The 18,965-nt window shown below is 35.3% G+C and overlaps 1 protein-coding gene across 2 annotated transcripts in view; it reads left to right on the forward strand.

Annotated features, from left to right (window-relative positions):
• Nucleotides 1-18,965, forward strand: part of DIAPH3 (diaphanous related formin 3) — a 203,289-nt gene that overhangs the window by 88,560 nt on the left and 95,764 nt on the right. For both annotated transcript variants that reach the window (XM_005426609.2, XM_031061588.1), the window contains 2 exons: nucleotides 6,130-6,231; nucleotides 17,934-18,173. In XM_005426609.2, the coding sequence (XP_005426666.2) occupies nucleotides 6,130-6,231; nucleotides 17,934-18,173 (342 nt within the window). The remainder of the gene's footprint in view (nucleotides 1-6,129; nucleotides 6,232-17,933; nucleotides 18,174-18,965) is intronic.

The following is an 18,965-nucleotide window of genomic DNA, read 5'->3' on the forward strand; positions in this document are numbered from 1 at the left end:
AAGCAGCTTGTGTTGTTTTTGGCTGGGACTAAGTTAATTCTCTTCATGGTGGCTGATATGGGGTTATGTTTGCATTTGTGCTGAACATGGGGTTGATAATACAGAGATGTTTTTGTTTTTGCTGAGCAGGGCTTACACAGAGCCAAGGCCTTTTCTGTTAGTACTGCCATGCTGGCAAGGGGGCTGGCTGGGTGTGTATGGGAGGTTGGGAGGGGACACAACCAGGACAGGTGACCCCAAATGACTAAGGGGACATTCCAGACCATATGACATCATGGACAGTATGTAAAGTGTGAGTGAGAAAAAAGAAGGGAGATGGAGTGGTGGTGTTTGTCAAGTCACCATTACATGTGATGGAGCCCTGTTCTCCTGAAGATGACAGTAAACATCTCCCAGCCCCTGGGTACCAATGAATTAATTCCTTGCTTTGCTTTGCTTGTGTGCACGGTTTTATCTCATCCTGTGAGTTTTCTGACTTTAACCCTTTTAATCTCTTCCTTATCCCACTGTGGGGAGAGTGAGTGAGTGGCTGCTTGGGGCTTGGTTGCTGGATGGGATTAAAGTATGACATAGCTGAATTTATATTCTCAATTTTCCATGTCGTCCACACCTAAATAGAGACTTTTTCTTGTGTACATATGATGTTTTGTTTCTTCCCTACTTACGACATTATTCTTTGCTTTGTTTTAGCTCTGTCTTACCTGCACAAATCTCTATTTTGGTTGTTTGATTTGGGTTTTTTTTTGTTTGTTAGAGCTGTAACAATCCAATATCTTGCCCTAGGTCATTTACAGCATTCACCACTTCTCTTCCATGGAGTTTATTTAGCTAGTGTCTTCTCTTTCAATATTATTTTTTTAAAACACAAAGTCAGTATCACTCTATGTGGAGCCAAAAGAAACTGGAAGTTCTTCTATATACAGTGATATTTAAGGGTTGAAAAGCTGAAGAATTTAATGAAATAAACACAAATGGATCGTTTTAGAACCATGGGAAAAATAATTTGGAAGGGGTGTCTTGAAGTCATTTGAGCCAAGGCTCTCAAAGCCAGGTCAGCTAGAGCACTTTGATCATCACTAGGTCCTTTTCCACCAAATTTTTAGTATCTCCAAGTCTGGAGACCCCACAGGCTTTTCTGGAAACCTTTTTCAGTGTTGAACACTTGTAGTAGAAAAAGTTTTTTTTTTATCTAACTGTAATCTTAATTGTGATAACTTGTGACCTTTGTCTTCTATTGCACAGCTCCAAGAAGAGCATAATTACACCTTCTTTGTCCCATTTAGTTGGATATCCGCGCACATTAAGGGCCCATGAGGCTTTCCCAGAGTTCAACAAAGTGAATTCTCTCAGTCTGTCCTTGCCTGTCATGTGCCATATTCTCGAGTGGTCTTGATGGGCATCAGTAAATTTGAAAACGTCTGTCTTTAGAAAAACTATCTGTGTTTTGTACAGGACTCTGGCATACTGTGATGAACTTCAAATTATTTCTGTTATGGCTCATAAATGTCAAAACATAATATATCAATAATTGATAATTACTGTCTGTTTACTAGTAATGTGTTGTAGGTTTTAGATAGCTAATCTCTTCAGCATACTTCAAAGTATGTTACAGACATGGGTACCAGTCCCTGCTGAAACACAAAAGAAAGGGGAAGGTAGATTGTTTTTTTTAGAAACATAATCTATTTGCAGGAATGTTGATTAGTTTAAACAAGTACACATATCAGGGTCATAAAATTATTTGTTACATTAAGGCTCACTGAAATTCAGGCGTGTCTTCTCCTGCAACACATAGGAACTTGTATTCAGTTGTCAAAACAAGACAAATCTGCATTTCTGTGGTTTTCCTGCAAAATGAATTTCCACCATATCGGAATATCAAAATAACATCTTGTCTTATCGCACAGGAGGCTGTGCAATGCTCAGCATGCCCTTCTTCTTCCTGCATGCAGTTTTGCCCTCACTGCCTGTGACTTGGATTTCAAAGATGTCTAATCTCTCTTCAGCTATTTGGACTTCACTTTCCCTTCTTCATTGAAGAATGAGATATTTCTCTTAAATATTTGAAGGAGCAAGCATGAACCATGATCTCCAGTGGCAGTGTATATATAGTCATTGTATAATTCTCATTCTTTTGTTCAATGATGCAGTTAATATTGGCACTAAAACTATCACTTTAAGATTATTAGGGTGAACACAGTTTACACTTCTAAAATGTTTTTTTAGTCTAATTTGCACTTAGATCACTTTTTCAAGGTTTTCTTCATGCTCAACAGCAGCATGATGTCTATCTTTATTTTATTTTATTTGATATAACAGTGGAAATTCTCTATGGTAGCATGAAAAACTGAGAGATGGAATATGCTCTGCTGTTATGTTCAACTTAAACTCTATCTCAGGTAGTTCATCCTTGCTCTGAGACTCTCTCATGCTATTTGATCTTAGCACTGTTTTTCAACAGTTAACACTTAGCTTGTTAGAAAAATTAAGTCCTCAACAATTAAATGAAGCAACCTGTATAAATAATTACTGTATATCAAAAATATAAAAAACTGTTATTTTGATAATTTCTATGTGTGTTATCTAAAGAAGGCAAAATTTATTTTTGCATTTAGACTCCAGTAAAGAAAATCATCAAACCATTAATGGGTAGTTAATTAATGGCATACTTCTATGTTAAGATGCAGTAATCTAATAAGAGAAAATTAATTTTCATGGATAATTTTTTTGCTTTTGTATCATTATTTTTAATTTCTTCTGTGGACTATTATTTTCATTATAATTGTATATGTCTTGGGATAAAGAATGCCTAATTTTCAGTATGTTTAGAACATCTAGCACACCCGAACCCCCCTGGAGCTTTGCAGTAGGCATGGCTAAAAATATAATAGGATATAGCTTTTTGACACTATGCTGATAATCATGTGGCTCTATTAATTGGTATTGGCAGTAAATTATGTTCAAAGTCAATGTATACGCTAACCTCTTTATGCAGTTGGCATCAAAATTGAGTCCAAAGAGGTTTTGACAGTGGTTGAGCCCTTTCCTGTTTGCTTTTGGAGGGGAGTGAACAATTTTATTTAAGAAAAGGGTAAGAGAAGATGATGAGCCAAAAGTGAGAAATTATATCCTACAAGAGTACAGTGATATTAGCAGCTGCTGTGATTGTGTAAAAGTCAGTCGAATGGAATACAAGTGATCATGTGCACAATATCCTGTATGAACACAGTCATATAAATCGCTCAAGAATATAGACTGTATTTTTTTGCCAAGTGATTAATCCCTTTAAGACCTAAATCAAGTGGAAAATTCAGTAAAACTCTAGGCTTCAAATTTAGTTTCCAAGTTTGGATGTAATAATATCTATCAAATGAGTTCATCCAAATTGCTAATTTCTGGGTAAAACAACCGTATAATAACTTTGAAAAACGGACTAAGTTTGAACTTGAAAAAGGACTTAAGACACCCATCTTTCTTTGAAAGTGGTAAAACAATGTGCGCCATTGCTGCAAAAAATTGGTATGCACCTTTGTATATACTTAGGTTAATAAATAACTTTAAGTATCCAGCTGTATGTCTCTATTTCTACTGTCCACATCCTTTTCAAGTATGTATTATGACCATGCTATGAAAATGTGCTCCATGTATTTCATCATTCTGAGAAGCGGGAAAGTGTATATAAGTTTACAACCATATATGGCTAATTTTCTTCATTCATATAAGTTACCTTAGACAGTATGGTACTTCTCCTTTTCAGAAATTTCTTGCTTTCAGCAGATTTTTTTTTTGTTTAGTTGTAACTGGTTTTTTCAGTGAGTCCTAATAATCACTGTTTCTGAAGTTGGAAATTTGCTCTTAATCCAACTCTTGTTATGCTTAAGAAATAAAATGTATTTTCTCTCCATCCGTCTCCATTCCCCGCTTCAGTTAGAAATTAAATCTAGCACTTCAAAATGTAAAAACTCCAAAAGCCATGTTGTAATCCAAAAACTCATTGACTAATTATTGCAATATTTCCCGTGACTTAGTCAAAATTCTTTCTCCTGCTTATTCCTTGTTTGATATTCAAAATGTGTGTTCATCTGTAGCTGCTCAAAAGCTTTATCTGAACACCATAAAAGCTGCTTTGATATCAGCTGCTCCTTCTGTTTTGGTTGCTTTTTTTTTTTAATATTCTGATGCTCAACATTGAAAATATTCATCTAACACTTGACTGTTTTTGGTTTTTGAAAGTTTTGTGGGCAATTTTTCTTCATATGAAAACTATTTCTGCATCAAAGAATAACATTTTAATTTCAGTAAATATTAAGGAATTGTATTTTATTTAGAGCTGTTTGAATGTTGGATATCAAAAAAAGAAATAGGTGTGTTATGAATTTCTAATTTAAAATGTATCTTTTTACACTTTGCACCCTTTCATTTTTGCTCTGATTTATTGCCAGAGATCTTCATCCATAGTTAATAAGTGTAGTTTTTTTACAAAAATATTTTCCAAATGTGAGAATAGTAAGGATATATATGACTGCTGTTTCACTAAAATTCAGTTTGATCATATCTAAATCAAGCTCCTAAAATTTAAGTTTACATTATTGTTTTAAGCATTGTTGTTCATGCGTTTTTAATAGTTTTGTCTTATCAAAATCCTTATTTGAGCGTGGACATTCTGTTGAATCAGTCTACTGATTTAGGGATATTTTTCTGCTACTACTGAAAAGAGTAAAATTTGTTCTTAAACTAAAGAAGTGTGTTAAGCAAAGCACAGGTATGACTTTTTATCTACCTGGCACAGAGAGGTAATTTTTATATCTTAACTGGCTAAATTTCCTGTTTAAGAAGGAATTAGGATCTTTAGTGGGTAAAATTAGGGTTTTTTAAGACTTTCAAATGGAGATTCAGCTCAGTAACTGAAACAAATTCTTTTTTGCTCATTGTATATCACCAAAGCTATTAACTTGAGAGGTAATAAAACAAATGCTGGCAACCAAAATGTCTGCCTTTTCCATCAGCTAATGGGGAAGTGGTGGAGTTGGTCTTGTTTCTTTCTTGAAATATGGTAATAGGTAGTGGGGTGGCTGTGTATCCTGGACTGGCTTCAGTGTTAAAAGGATTTAATCTTCAGTTCAGGAGAGTGAGCTTACCAGTAGACCAAAGAGTGTTTTAAGAAAGGAAAATCTCTCTTGTGTTTTTCTCACTGTGACAGAAGCTTAACCAATGTGTAACCAGAAACACAAGAGTCAATATCTGAGAGACACAGCAGGCCACAGGGACTCTGGCGATTGCCTGGTAGTTACAGCAGTCATCTTGGGAAGGGACAGAACTGAGCTAATGATTCAAATTTTATACCACAATTAAGGGTGTGAGAAGCTTTCTATTTCCAGAATATCCAAAAAGCCATTTTTAGCCAGCCTAGCAGAAGCTAATTAGAGTGGGGTTCAGGTACCCAAATGTCTCTTTTTCTAGATAATATGTGTCTAAGTGTTCAGGAAACTCCAGGGAGTCAGAGGATTCTTCAGAGGAACAGATGAAGGTGAAATGTTTGATTCCCTTACCTGTAAGACGTTCACTTTATATGTGTCCAACCTCCCCATACTGACTTCTGAATTCAGCTGAAGCTGAATCTTACCTCTGATTTACTACTTCTAGCAAGTTTTCACGCTAAGTAGTAGTGTAAGTAAGTAAGTAAGTGTAATGGGTTTAAACTTTTGTTTTGAAATGCTAGAAAATTAATTATTCTTTTGCAAAGTACTTTTCATCTAACATTGGTAATTCTTGCCAGCCTTTTGATGGTTATGTTATACTTGAAGTTCCTGTTTTGTTTGCTTTGAAGTGTTCTGTTTCCATCATGCCTATCAAGCACATTCCTTCTTTAAAAACAGTTTTAAAAAGAATACTATGGATGTGTGTAGAATCAGTGTCAGTATTGCAGTATTGCTGGCAGTATAGCATCACTTATCTTTTACACTCTCAGTTACTTTAATTTCTGTGTTGCTATGTACATTCTGCTGTCTTCAGGAAAGAGAGTTGTCTTTGGAGTGTGTGGCAGTAATGCATGTGTAAATCTGTTTGTTTACAATAATAGAAGCAACATTGAATCTGAGATTTTTAAGCCTATTTTATTTTCCTTTATAGAATTTAATAAAACACCTCCCTGAACAAGAGCAATTGAATGCATTGTCCAAGTTCAAGAACGAGTATAACAATTTGTCTGAGCCAGAGCAGTTTGGTGTTGTGGTGAGTTCTGTTTTATTATCACTAGTTGTTTTTTTGTCCTTTCTGGAAATACAGTGTTAATATAATAGTATAGAAAAAAACCAAAACAGTTGCTTCTTCCTAAAAGTGGAGGGGTTCCAGACTGGTAGAAGATTACAGGTGCTGCCATTCAATTGGACTTTTGTTGGACATATCCATGGAGGTGAAAGGCCTGATTGTTGAAATATTGCTTCTGGAATGATTTCGGATTCTCTTTGTTTAAACAAGTTTTTTACATTTGCAAAAGAAACCAAACCAAAACCATAAAAACTTTGTTATTTTCTGTGACAAATTTTCATAGCAAAAATAGTTTGGCCTTACTTTTGTTTGCATTGAAAAAATCTTAACTTTTTTTTACTGAGGTTTTCTACACTTACGTTTTTCTTTCTTTTCTCCCTATAAATTAGAAGAAAATAATGTCATAGCGATCATGTTGACCTATTCTGCCTCGTGCCGCCTGTGTTTTATACCATGTTCTGTAAAGAGTATCCCTAATCACGTTCTCCCTTCCCTCTGGAAAGATATGTTTGTAATATCTTCCAGGTTGAATTCACAAAGGAAGACTGGAAGTGAAAAAAAGAAAATGCTACTTCAGAGCTGGCAGTTGATGCTTTTTGTGGAAATACAGTTTACATCTAATTTCTCTATAGCTCATAATTCGTAGTTGGTAATTACTTCATCCAGAGTAATGCTATGTAGTTTTCTGGTGCATAAATCTGTACAAGGCTTTGATTTTTCTTGACCATTCCTGGAGTTTAAACCTAAGGTGGTTATTGCTAAGATTATCTTATCTGAGGGAATTTCCCATGAGGGAATATTACTTACTCAGTTAGATGGACCTGTCAGTTGATGAGAAGAGCTAGACCAGTAACAGTGTAGGTAGAGCTTTGCTGCATCTGGCCCAACTTTTCTCATAAATTTGTCTCTAAAAGTTGAGGCAATGTGATAACTCAGAAAAATAAAATAAATTGACAAAATGATAAGAGTTCTCATATCTCAAAAATTTCTGGAGATTATTTACTGAAGGAACAACCAGATTCCCACTGACTGAAAAGTGCAAGTCCTTGCTTTTCCTGGTTTTCTATGCAAAACATTGAAAAACAAAGTCCACAAACAAGACCAAACCCCATCATCAGGAATAGTTTCTGTCATGTCACAGCTTCTATGCATGTAATAGAGTGGCTTTGAGGGAACAAGCGACAATGTTTATTACATGGAACATTTTGCATTTCTGTTCCAATGGGAGAAAATTTGAATAAGTCACTTTTTTTACTCTGAATATAGAATCCTATCCATTTTCTTTTCATCAAAGTTCTTCAAGCTCCATCTGGCTCTCCTGGATCTTTTCTGTTATTGTTGTCCGCGGAGTGGGCTGAGAAATTCTTCTCATTTCTTAGGAGGCCACTGTTGATGCTAATGTGAATCTTCACATTATTACTGGTTTTGTTGGTTTTGTTTATTTTTCCTTAAAAATATTGGTTTATGCCTTAATTTTTGCTGTCTGTTTTAAATGGGGAGAATCAAACTTGAATACACAATGCAAGGCTTGAAGTCTTTTAGATAAGTAGTGTTTTATAGTTATGTTTTTTTAGAGAATTAGGAGATTCCATGTTAATTTTCTCTGAAACTGTGATTAAAGGAACAATTGAACTATTTGACTCCTAAGGAAGAATCTAAATAGTGAATAAATGGCTAATTACTACTTGTGTGATAAATTTTTTTTTCATCATGGAAACCCATTATCTTTCAGGCTTTGAGTTGAAAGTCAAGATTTGATACTCTGAAACAGCGAGACACTTAGTGAGATATTGGCTGGCAGTGACTGTTACAGTATTGTATGTTTCAAGAAAATTAATTAAATATTGTTGTTGGCTTAAAGACCTTGAGATCATAATTCTAAACAGTTCAGGTTCCCTTTGTGAGTGTTGCTTGTGGTTTTGGGGTTTTGTTTGGGGTTTTGTCTTATGGTTGTGAGGATTTGTTTTCTTTGAATTGACCCTAGGAGTTGCTTTTGTGATTTCTGCCTTCTCTTTTTTAAGTTATTTATCATTGTTATATTTTCTGTTCATTCAGCAGTAAATATAAAATAAATCCTTTATGGCCCTTATCTTCTCTTCCAGACTTTGGGTTTTCTTTAGATAAACTACTTTATTTTCCACTAGGTTCTTTCTTTCACTTACTCCAGGCCAATGTCTCAGAGCACAGATATTATCATGTATGACTGTGGAGCTTTGTTTTTGGTTTAAAGTTGTAGGGTTTTTTTGGGGGTGGGAGGGGGACAGGGACAGGGAGGGGCTTGTACAGATTCATTAACTATTTCATGACAATTACATTAATTCTGTTCATCTTACTAAAAATTTAGTTTACTATTGTTACCTTACCTTGATGTTATATTGAATGTTGTATTTTCTTGCTCAAATTCATTAGGTATTTCAAATTCATGATGAGGTTTTCATCAAGCTTGTGCTTGATGAAACATAAGTACTCAATTGCATCTTGTTTTACCATAGTTCTTGTTTTGTACTTGGTTTTACTTACTGCAATCAACTTCCTCTAAAACTTCTTAAAAACATCCTTAACCTTCATATTATTTTCTTGGTAATTTCATTGATTACCACAGAATCACGAATGTTCTCAGTTGGAAGGGATCCACAAGGATCATTGAGTCCAGCTCTTAAGGGCATAGCCCTTACAGGGATCAAACTCACAACCTTGTCTTTACTAGCACCATGCTGAATCTTGAATAAAACTTGATAATAGTGAAGATTATCTTTGTGCAATATGAAAGCCACTGGAGATGAATGAGGTTTCATCTAGATGTTCATCTTGGTAACTGTTGAGAGAGGTTGTATTTTGGAGGTTTTTATTTTTTTTATGTGGTTCTTTCTTCAATGGACAGTATAAATATTTTGTTGCTTTAGGACTTTTAGCATTGTTGATTTGTTTTGCAGGTAAGTCTTTCCTACTAAGAAAAAGGTATTGTTTTAGATAGTATTTTTTCCTGATTTTTGGTGTAGTGTCTGTCATCATGTCAAAGAAATGTTTAAGGAGTAGATAATTTAGTAAAATGTTAATCAAATTTATTTTCAGAGAAGTTGATATAATAACTACTAGTTAGATTTATTGATCATGACTGATACTTTGAGTGCAGTAATCTGTTTAATGGATTTTTACTGAACTATTACCATACCAGTGGTTAATATCTTATTTGTAAGGAAGTTGGGCACAAACATCTTCCAGCTGTTCAGAACTTGAATGTTCTGAATTCTCATAGAATTCCATTCTATGGTTTGAAGTACACTTGTTTATTTACAGTGGCTGTAATTCTTTGTGGTGTAAAATAGTCCTAGACCATTTCAAATTTATTATATGGTTTGATATCCATAAATGCAATTCCATTTAAGAAATCACAGTTACAGTTTTGATGCTGTTTATCAGGGATCCCTGTGCATCTAGGTCTGACATTTCAGGGCTTTTATCAAGGCACAGAGGTGCATGGCAATGTTTAGTCCCATATCAGATGGCTCCAGATCTTTGCTGCACTTCCCCTCCCCTCAGTGTTCTGTTACTGCAGTTCCCCAACTTTACAGCACCACACATCTGCCTCTCCTCCCTTTCTTGTCCACACAGCAGTGCTAAGGCTTCAGGCCTACTCATGCCAACATATTTTAACTGTTTGTTGCACTAGGAACCATTCAAAAAAGTAGTTCTGAATTGATAATGCTGCATGCATATAGCTGAATCCAGTGGTAAATTCCAGCATGAGACAACAGGAACAGGTTGCCCAGTGAATGTGGATGTCCCATCCCTGGAAATTTTCAAAGCTAGGTTGAATGAGGCTCAGAGCAACCTGGTCTGGTAGAAAGTGTCCCTACCCATGGCAGGGGAGTTGGAACTAGATGATTTTTAAGATTCCTTCCAACACAAAAAAATTCTAGGATTTTATGTAGCCTCATCAGTGCCTGTAATCCTTAGTGGTATAAAATGGTCCTGGTCCACATTAAATTATTATGTGGTTTTAAATCTATAAATGCAATTCCATTTAAGAAATCAAAGTTTTGATGTTGTTTATAAACACTTCTAATGTAAAAGGTTTCTGATGCTTGACAGAATGCTATTAGTAGACATTTGACCTCAGGTGTATGCAAGTGTACTAGCATTCTTACATATGAGAATACTGTCTCAAGAGCCACATGTGATAGCTCCTGCTGTCTTTCTTTTCTTGTAATCTCAGACATTCAGAAAGATGTTCCCATATTGTCTGGTAGTGAAAAAAAAGGAAACAGATTTTTCCTTGATCACTTATATTTGCTCAAAGATAAAATTGAGGGAATTACAAAATATTGTTTCAGAAATAATTAATGTTCAGACCTTGTGAAATTCACTGACAGCTAACCCAAATAGAATTTGGCAAGCAATCCTCATGTGGCTTCACAGCTTGTTCACTGATGGATGTGTTTTTAATGAGTTTGTACCAAAGGAAAAGATTTCACTAGAGTAAATTGGAGATTAGAGTGAGGCCTGATGAAGGCTAGTTTGTCTTAAATAATTCAGCAGACACTTAAATTGATCAATTCCATATTCAGCTGATAGTTTCACCTGTATGTTCTCATTGAGGATAACTCAAAATGTATTAATGTTTTTTCACTGTTGTCTGGAAAATATCATACTATCGCTGTTTCTGCAGAAGCGTACTCTGCCTTTCATAAGACTTGATGCTTGGACAGAGTTATACCTACTGACATTTCAGTCTGTTTAAAATTCTGAAGTGCTGACGTGCATCTGGGCTGTGAGATACTTTGATTGTGTTAATTTCTATCTGCAAACCTTGTCTTCTGTGTCTTCTAGATGTCATGTGTATCTGCTGCTCTGCCTTGTCAGTGTTCTCTGTCAGTGTTTCCAGCTTTTCCAGGAGTGTTGCCAAAAATTAACTTTCTATTATATGCCATCTGTGAGAGTTGAAAAATCTTTATAACAAATTGCAGTCAAGTTACCTATGCTGTTGCGAAGGAGAACATTCTTAACTCCTGTAATGTTGATGTTTTTCAAACCTTGAACCTAGGTTAGGGTGGAGAGCAAAGCTCCAGAAATACTTTTTGAAAATGGCCATCATGAATGATCTACAATAGTCTGACTGCTTGCAATTGCCATTGGATTGGCTTGTATTAATTCCTTTGTGATGCCATATTACAGATGAGTGCTCCTGTAAATGCTTCAGTAGAAGCAGATCTTAACTCTTATCTCTGTTTAGTTCTGGTAAGACCATTTTGTGTAGTTAATCTAAAGAACAATTTTAAAAAAATTGTCTTACTGCCTGATAATAATTCAGATGGCTAAGTGGGTGCTTGTTATTTGTTCTAGCCCACACACAGGCTATCTCAGTTTTCTTCTTGGCAGATATTGCTACAGCTTCAGAGCAGGGATGTTATTTTTCTGAAGGGTCCCCATCTTTTGCTTCCAGCCATTCACTTTGCACATTCTGTCAAGAGCCTGTCCTGGATCCAATTTGATGTTTTTCTTCACTAGAAGTGTAAGCAACCCTCTAATGATCGTGTCATGCATTACTTATCATAAGGAAGACACTTCTGTGTTTAGTAAGGACCATGATCCTGCCATTTTAACTCAGCAAATTCAAGGATTTCTTGGAATTTAGCCACCTAAATTGAGTTAGGTATCCACATGATTGGCTAGTGTAGGGCAGCTGTGCTGAAAGAACCTTGAGGCTCATCAGTACTTATTAAATCCCTGGAGCCTGAAATTAATATGCAGATTTTTCACCTTTCCAGCTTCAGATATTAGAGCTCAGTCGAGCTCCAGGTGCTGTAGGATTTGCTTTCCCTTTGATCATTTTGTAGAACTGAGAAACTTTCTACAAATCATGCAAACTGTCTGCTGCAGCATTCACTTATGTGACATGTCAGACTGTTTTTGCCACAGATTAATGGTGGTTCCAAATACACTAAATAACCATATGGATAAAAATTCCCCAGTCATTACTGAATTCGCTATTGACAGGGCTACAGAAACTCTACAGTGGAATGTTTTTTCCTTAGCAGTACTGTCATGATCATAGACACATATCTTCCTTCTGAGAAAATTAACTGGGACACACCTTGTTGGGTCAATAGAGAAGATGATACAAATGGTTGGAGGCCTGAACTTTTTTGAAGTGGGTCATGCCTGTCACATCAAAGACATCAGAATCAGCTGCTAGCTATGTAACATCAAATTCCACTTTTATGTGGGAATTGTTATGATGGTTCAAGTATGATGAGAAGTACTAAACTTGCTGTCATGATTTTGAGACATTCTCATCCAGACCTTGGTCATGTGTCTTCATAACCTCTGTTTTGGGATATTCCTTATAGTAGACTTTCATTAGGAGCTGGATTCCTAGTAGTAGCCAGACAGAAAATGAAGCATTTATTTTAAAGTCAGGCTTACCAGATTTTTCGAAGTGGAATAGTTACATCTGATTTACTTTCAGAAACTTTTTTCCATTTGTTTTGATACTATAAGATTTGGTTTTAAATTCCTCAGTGACATCTGCCCTTGACTTCTGGTGTTTGTTTATTTTTTCTACCTGTATGAATTAGAGGTTTTGCAGAGGATTTTTACCTATATTAAGCTCTTGACTTGGTTTCCCATGAGGAAACCTTTTCAGTCTAATAGCATCTACTCCATATGTGTCTTTTAATGAAAATAGCCTTTCAGACATCTGTTAGGCCAGCTAAAAATAGAAGAATTTTGGAAACTTGGACCCTCCCCTTCTTGGAAAGTTTCCTTTTTAGGAAAATATCACTGTCTGGTTTCAACTTGGAGAAACAAAAGCTGTCTGTATTTCATGCTGATCAAGATGTCAGTACATCTAATTATATTTTTTGGATAAGACAAAAGAAAAGGACTACTTTCTTTTCACAGAACTTACCTTCCTGTGAATTTCAGCCTGAAGATTGTAAGCTCAGCTTATTTTGACAGCTGTGTTGTAGCCCCCTTTGGCAATTCTGAGATATGCTCACTGACCTTGCTGGGCCATCTTTGTTGAACATAATGCAATCCAAAACAGTACCAGGGATTTTTTGCACTGTGAATCAGTGCACTGTCATCCACAAGACAAGAGAAGGCTGCCTGTGTGCAGCTAGGAGGTAATTGATAGGTGTTATCCCTGTGTCCCTTGTAATACACTGCCTTCTATTCTGCTCTGAATATCCTTTAGGAAAATATTTGATTTGCAAGAAACTTACTTAGTAGTTCAAGCTGTTTATAATTCAGTCTGGAGAAGCAGAGTAACAGGACATGCTCTCCATCATTGCTAATAAGGCTGAAAGGTCATTAGTACAATTGTTTGCATGTATACATACATACATATATATATATATTTGTGTATGTATGTTAGCATTCAGAAACACATAATCACGAGAATGATTATATGTAGGTGCTTTTATTGAAGAGCTCTGGGTGTCAGGGGCTACCAACCCAAATCTGACTCCGATATGGGTTCGGGATGAACATGTTTTTATATTCTATTGTTATATTACTCTCATGTTAATTATTAAACTTATATTGTTCTATTGTATACATAGATTTCAGCCAAGCATGGGCTCCTCGTGGCCCCCCTCAAACTTCTAGCATAGTTTCTCATGATTCTTCTTATGATTATACAATAATTATATTTAATTACTAAACAATCATCACATCTAACAATTATATCATTTATCACACTGCTTACCCAGATGCAATTTCACATTGTCTGGCCAAACACAAAGCCTAACATTTTCAGAGTCTATTTCTAACATTTTTCCAGGGCCCCACTATCATGTGTATATATATATATATATATATATATATATATATATATATATGTTTATATATGTACTCAATTTCTCTTAAGTAATTTTAATTTTGTGTTGGCAATTCTTGACTTTATTATTATTTCCTTGAGGAAAAAGAGTATGTCAAAGGTGAAGAAAGAGGTACTATTTCCATGTATACATAAAAACATTTCAACAAAAATACTGATTTTTATCGCAAATTGACTTCCCATACTGTGAAATAATGTTTGGTCTTTCGAGAATGCTGCTGTTTTTCACTAAGATGTAGGCATGTTGGCTGTCCTTTTCAAATTGAGCAGGATGTTCTTTTATCTTCTTTAAATGTGATAAAATATCTGTTAAGGTATCAGTCCTTCCCTATTTGATTTTTTTTCCTGCTTTTCAAGTGCCTGGGTTTAAAGATAAGTGTCAGGAATTCTCACTTTTTACCTCTGCACTCTTAGGAGTTCTCTGATGCTGCAGAGGTGAAAGCCATACATTATCCACAGGGAATGGTGTTCCAGTTTGCTCTCTTTAGTCAGCTTGGCTGTAACTGTTATTTTACCTTTTGGCTGAGAACATTTTCAGGTGGTCTGACAGCCTCAGCACTGTTGCTCCTTTTAAAGAAGGTATGAAACTGAAGTGCTTGCAGTATTTTTTCTATGAGCTTGTGACAGGAATGAAACCCCTTCAGTGATCAAAATGTAGTGTCAGTGGAACTTCTGAGATGCTTTCTTTTACTTGACATCAACAGAAAAAGATTGTGAGAGTACACATATATCAGACTGCACATTCTTGTAGTTGCCTTGTGATTTATGCTGTATTTGAGAGGAGAACCTGTCTTTGCTGTTGGATGTGAGATCTGTGAGAGCTGCTACTGGGTATCTCAACTCATAAGTCAGTTACCATTTGGACTTGCTTGTAGTGAGACTCTGCTTGTGGACTATTACTTAAAAAGTAGCACAATTCATTACCTGTGCATGAGTTCTCTGGCATGTATAGGTTTCTAATTCAACTTCCTGTTTTAGTTATTTGGATTGTTTGTTTTCAGAATTCCACTATCAAGACTGACATAAACTTATGTCCTTATACTCTGATTATAAAAAACTATGGGGTGTTAACATAAGATGGTCAGCATTGCAACACTTAGATTCTTAGCACCTCTTGTGGTAGGGTGTATGGATTTTACAGTTTAAATATAAGTGTGAACTACATGTCACAAAAAAAGCCATACGTTACTAGGGAAACTCTTCTCAATTATTGACTTAGCAAACAGGTAAAGAAATAATACCAACAGCATGCATTGTGCAGAGATTTCAGAGCATTTTCAACAACAACAATAATACTAGTAATAGCAATGATAACAATCCCAGTGGCATTTCTGTTGTGTTTCTGGCATGTGTTCCTGTTTCTAATTTTTAAGATTACATATTTCTTCATTCAGCTTTAAGAATTGCATACTTATGTACTGGACATCTGAATTCCTTGTAGTTCAAGTGGTTTGGATGAAAACTTTGCACCTTTTATACAGATGTGCGTGCTCATGTTTGTACAACACATCTTTGTGGTCAAAAGTACATGAATATTTCAGTTTCGAGGATCTGCCTGTCTGAAAAGCCAAGCGTCAACAAATGATGCATCTTCTGGTGATTCAGTAGTATCTTGAGTTCAGTACCATTTAAAATCAATGCAACTTACGCTGAATTTTTGTAGTTTCTATGGTTTAATATTAATGATCATCTCTATTGCACCCTGAGAACGGTATTAAATACTAAAAATCTGGATAATTTCAATGGAATGCTGTGGGGTTTTTTTTTTCCTAGTCTAGTCCCAATTTTTTTTCTGGCTAACTTTAGGACAAAACTTAAAACTAAAAACATGTTCTCAAGATGCTGAGAAGTAGTAGTCCATATACAAATTTAGTAAGATAATTGAGGAAAAGGAGTTAATAGTGATTCTTCCTGACTGAACTTGGAGAATGAATTTATGACACTTGCTTCTCTCCACTACCTCAACATTCTTTTATATAGTTATTCTTAGATTAGGTATAAAGTTGTTGGAGTATTGTCTTAATTTCATGTGGAATTTAGGTATTTCCATTTCTATTTTGCTGTGAGATGTCCTGTGCAAATTCAAGTGCCATTATCCTTATTTATCCATTCTTAAGTAAGAATTTTACCACACTTGTTGGATGCTATTTCATGTAGTATAAGAACAGAATGTCTGCCTACAGTTGGTACTGAGCCAATAATGTTCAAAATGTACATTTTAAGTGTTTTACTTGACGACCAGGATGGAGGCAGTCAACTAAAGTACAACAGTTGATTTTCAACCTAGTTTAATCTGAAAGACATCCTGATTATGTGATCTGCTCTATGATGAAAACCAAAGTACGGTTAGTGGAAATTATTTCTTATTTTACATCAAGATTTTTTACCTGAACTAAAATCCAAATGGTGTGTTTACTTCAATGAGACATCATGTGGCTGCACAGCTATGCAGGCATTTCTGAAATGGCCTAGTGACATAAAATGTTAACTCTACCTGATTTTATTTTCTTCTACCGTCACAGTAAAACCAATAAAATAGATTGTAAATTCCATCCTCTTCTGCCTCTATATCAAACCCTTTGGATGAGACAGCCTTCAGTTTCACTTTACACTGAAAATGGATGGAGTGTCACCATTATCCTTTACACTGAGTCTCTGGGGATAATCAGCGTCATATGACTTATGAATGCTGCGCTGTCAGAGGAGTTTTCACATTGGTGGACTAGATCTGTGTTGAGAAATGGTCTGTAGAACCGTTAGGTATCACTGTGGTTTGGAGGGGGATATGTGCAATTTAAAGGCAAAAGTTTAAGGGCATTATATGAAGCCTACTGCTTTGTAGAAGTGCCAATATTATTGCTTCTTGCATTGGGAGTACTGATAGCTGGAAACTTAATTTAAGATTCTGTGATCTTAGTTTAAGATTCTGGGAATTGTAAAGAAATTATTGTCTTGAACGTTGCCTTGAAAAAGAAGAAGACAAGCATGAGGAAGGAGATCTTATGGAATTAATGAAATTGATGAGAAAATAGGGATAGGGAAAAAGAAGATAAGCAGCTCATTGAATAATGTTTTAGTGTTCCTTGTGTGGATATAGTAAACAATGTGCAAAGTATGTCTGGAGTGAGAATTCGGTGACCTAGTATATAAGAAGGTCAAAATTTCTGTTGAAAATACATGATCAGTAAGCCATAGAAAAAGTCAAGTCTTTTGTATATGATCTACAAAAGCTGTTTTCCTGGAAGCATTCAGCTGCAACTAATGAACTGTATTAGGTTAGTATACAGGAGTGTAGGGGGTATGAATATTGGTATGTATTAGTGTATACTATATTGAGTGTTTCAAAGATTTTTTCAAAACTGTTATTTTCCTGCAAGTTTATCATAGGCTCTTATTGACGTCAGCTTTCAAATATTTACACCAGAAAATGAGATTTGTCTTGTTTTGGTACATCCAGAGTTATACAAAATTTGTGAACTACTTTCATTCTTTTGCAACTACTGGGTCATAAACTTGGATTAGTTTTATAGGATTTGGTATATGAGTTGACAGATGTGATATATGATGACACTTTATCTTTTATTGCTTACACATACTAGTTATTTGGAAAGGATGGGGGCAGTTCCTATTAACCACAAGATGGGATTTCAGTTGCTTACCCAAGTGTCTCTCATTCATTCATTCATTTGCTATCAGTTATAGCAGATATATTGCTTCTTCAAGCCTGTCACACCAATAAATCATTTCAGAGCCTATGCATTTGTACAGTGCCAAAGTGTACCATGAATTTTAAAGGAAATCTCCTATTTTTCTTTTCAATCAGATGAGCAACGTGAAGAGACTACGGCCACGGCTCAGTGCTATTCTTTTTAAGCTTCAGTTTGAGGAGCAGGTGAACAACATCAAACCTGACATCATGGCTGTCAGTGCTGCCTGTGAAGAGATAAAGAAGAGTAAAAGCTTTAGCAAGCTACTGGAACTAGTATTGTTAATGGGAAACTACATGAATGCAGGTTCTCGGAATGCACAGACCTTTGGATATAATCTCAGCTCGCTATGTAAAGTGAGTTTTGAAATGTCCATATACTGCATAAATACTCTAGTTTTGATGTTTTTCCTGCAGTTAATTATTTGCTTACTATTTTTTCCTTATTATTTGCATTAGTTGATAGTTTGAACAGTACAGTTGATCCATGAATAGTCATCTTAAAACTGGCTTGCATTTAATCACTTTTAAGTGATTTTATTTTGAGGGAATAATAAAAAACCCAAACTAAATAAGGTTGTGTAAAGATCCGATCACTGTGATCATAGTAGTTTTGTAATTTTAACATGTCTGAGCACTTCTAAGACATCTATTACATTTTAGTATGTTTTAATGCAGTTATGTTTTCTTTTGGACATGAATTTACTCCTTATGTGATTCTCTTATGTTGCTCAGTTTCATCCGTTTCTTGCTTCTTCTGTTTTTTCTTAAATTTTCACTCTTTCAACTTTTGTATAAGGTATATACAAGAAAATGTCTATACTTTTCTGGGTGTTAATTTATAATCCATTCTAATGCTAGTTACCTTTCCCATGTTTAGTGTTGTTTTTTTCCTATGCTCCCTGGGAGATTGCTGAACAATCTTCAGAGTGCACATGTAGTTTTTACAAGGAAGGAATTATTTGAAACTTTGTATGTACTCTTTGTCTTTCTGTTTCTTTTTTTTTTTTTGCACAAGAGAAAACACAATATGTTAACTTCTACATTCATGAAACTGATCATCTTTATTCTGCCATATTTCAGAAGAATTCTTTCACTGAGTGTTGAATGTGGTACCTATGACATAAATATTCATAAAGAATAAGTTAT

Source organism: Geospiza fortis, unplaced genomic scaffold, assembly GCF_000277835.1.
Source record: "Geospiza fortis unplaced genomic scaffold, GeoFor_1.0 scaffold191, whole genome shotgun sequence".
Classification (NCBI taxonomy): Eukaryota; Metazoa; Chordata; class Aves; order Passeriformes; family Thraupidae; genus Geospiza; species Geospiza fortis.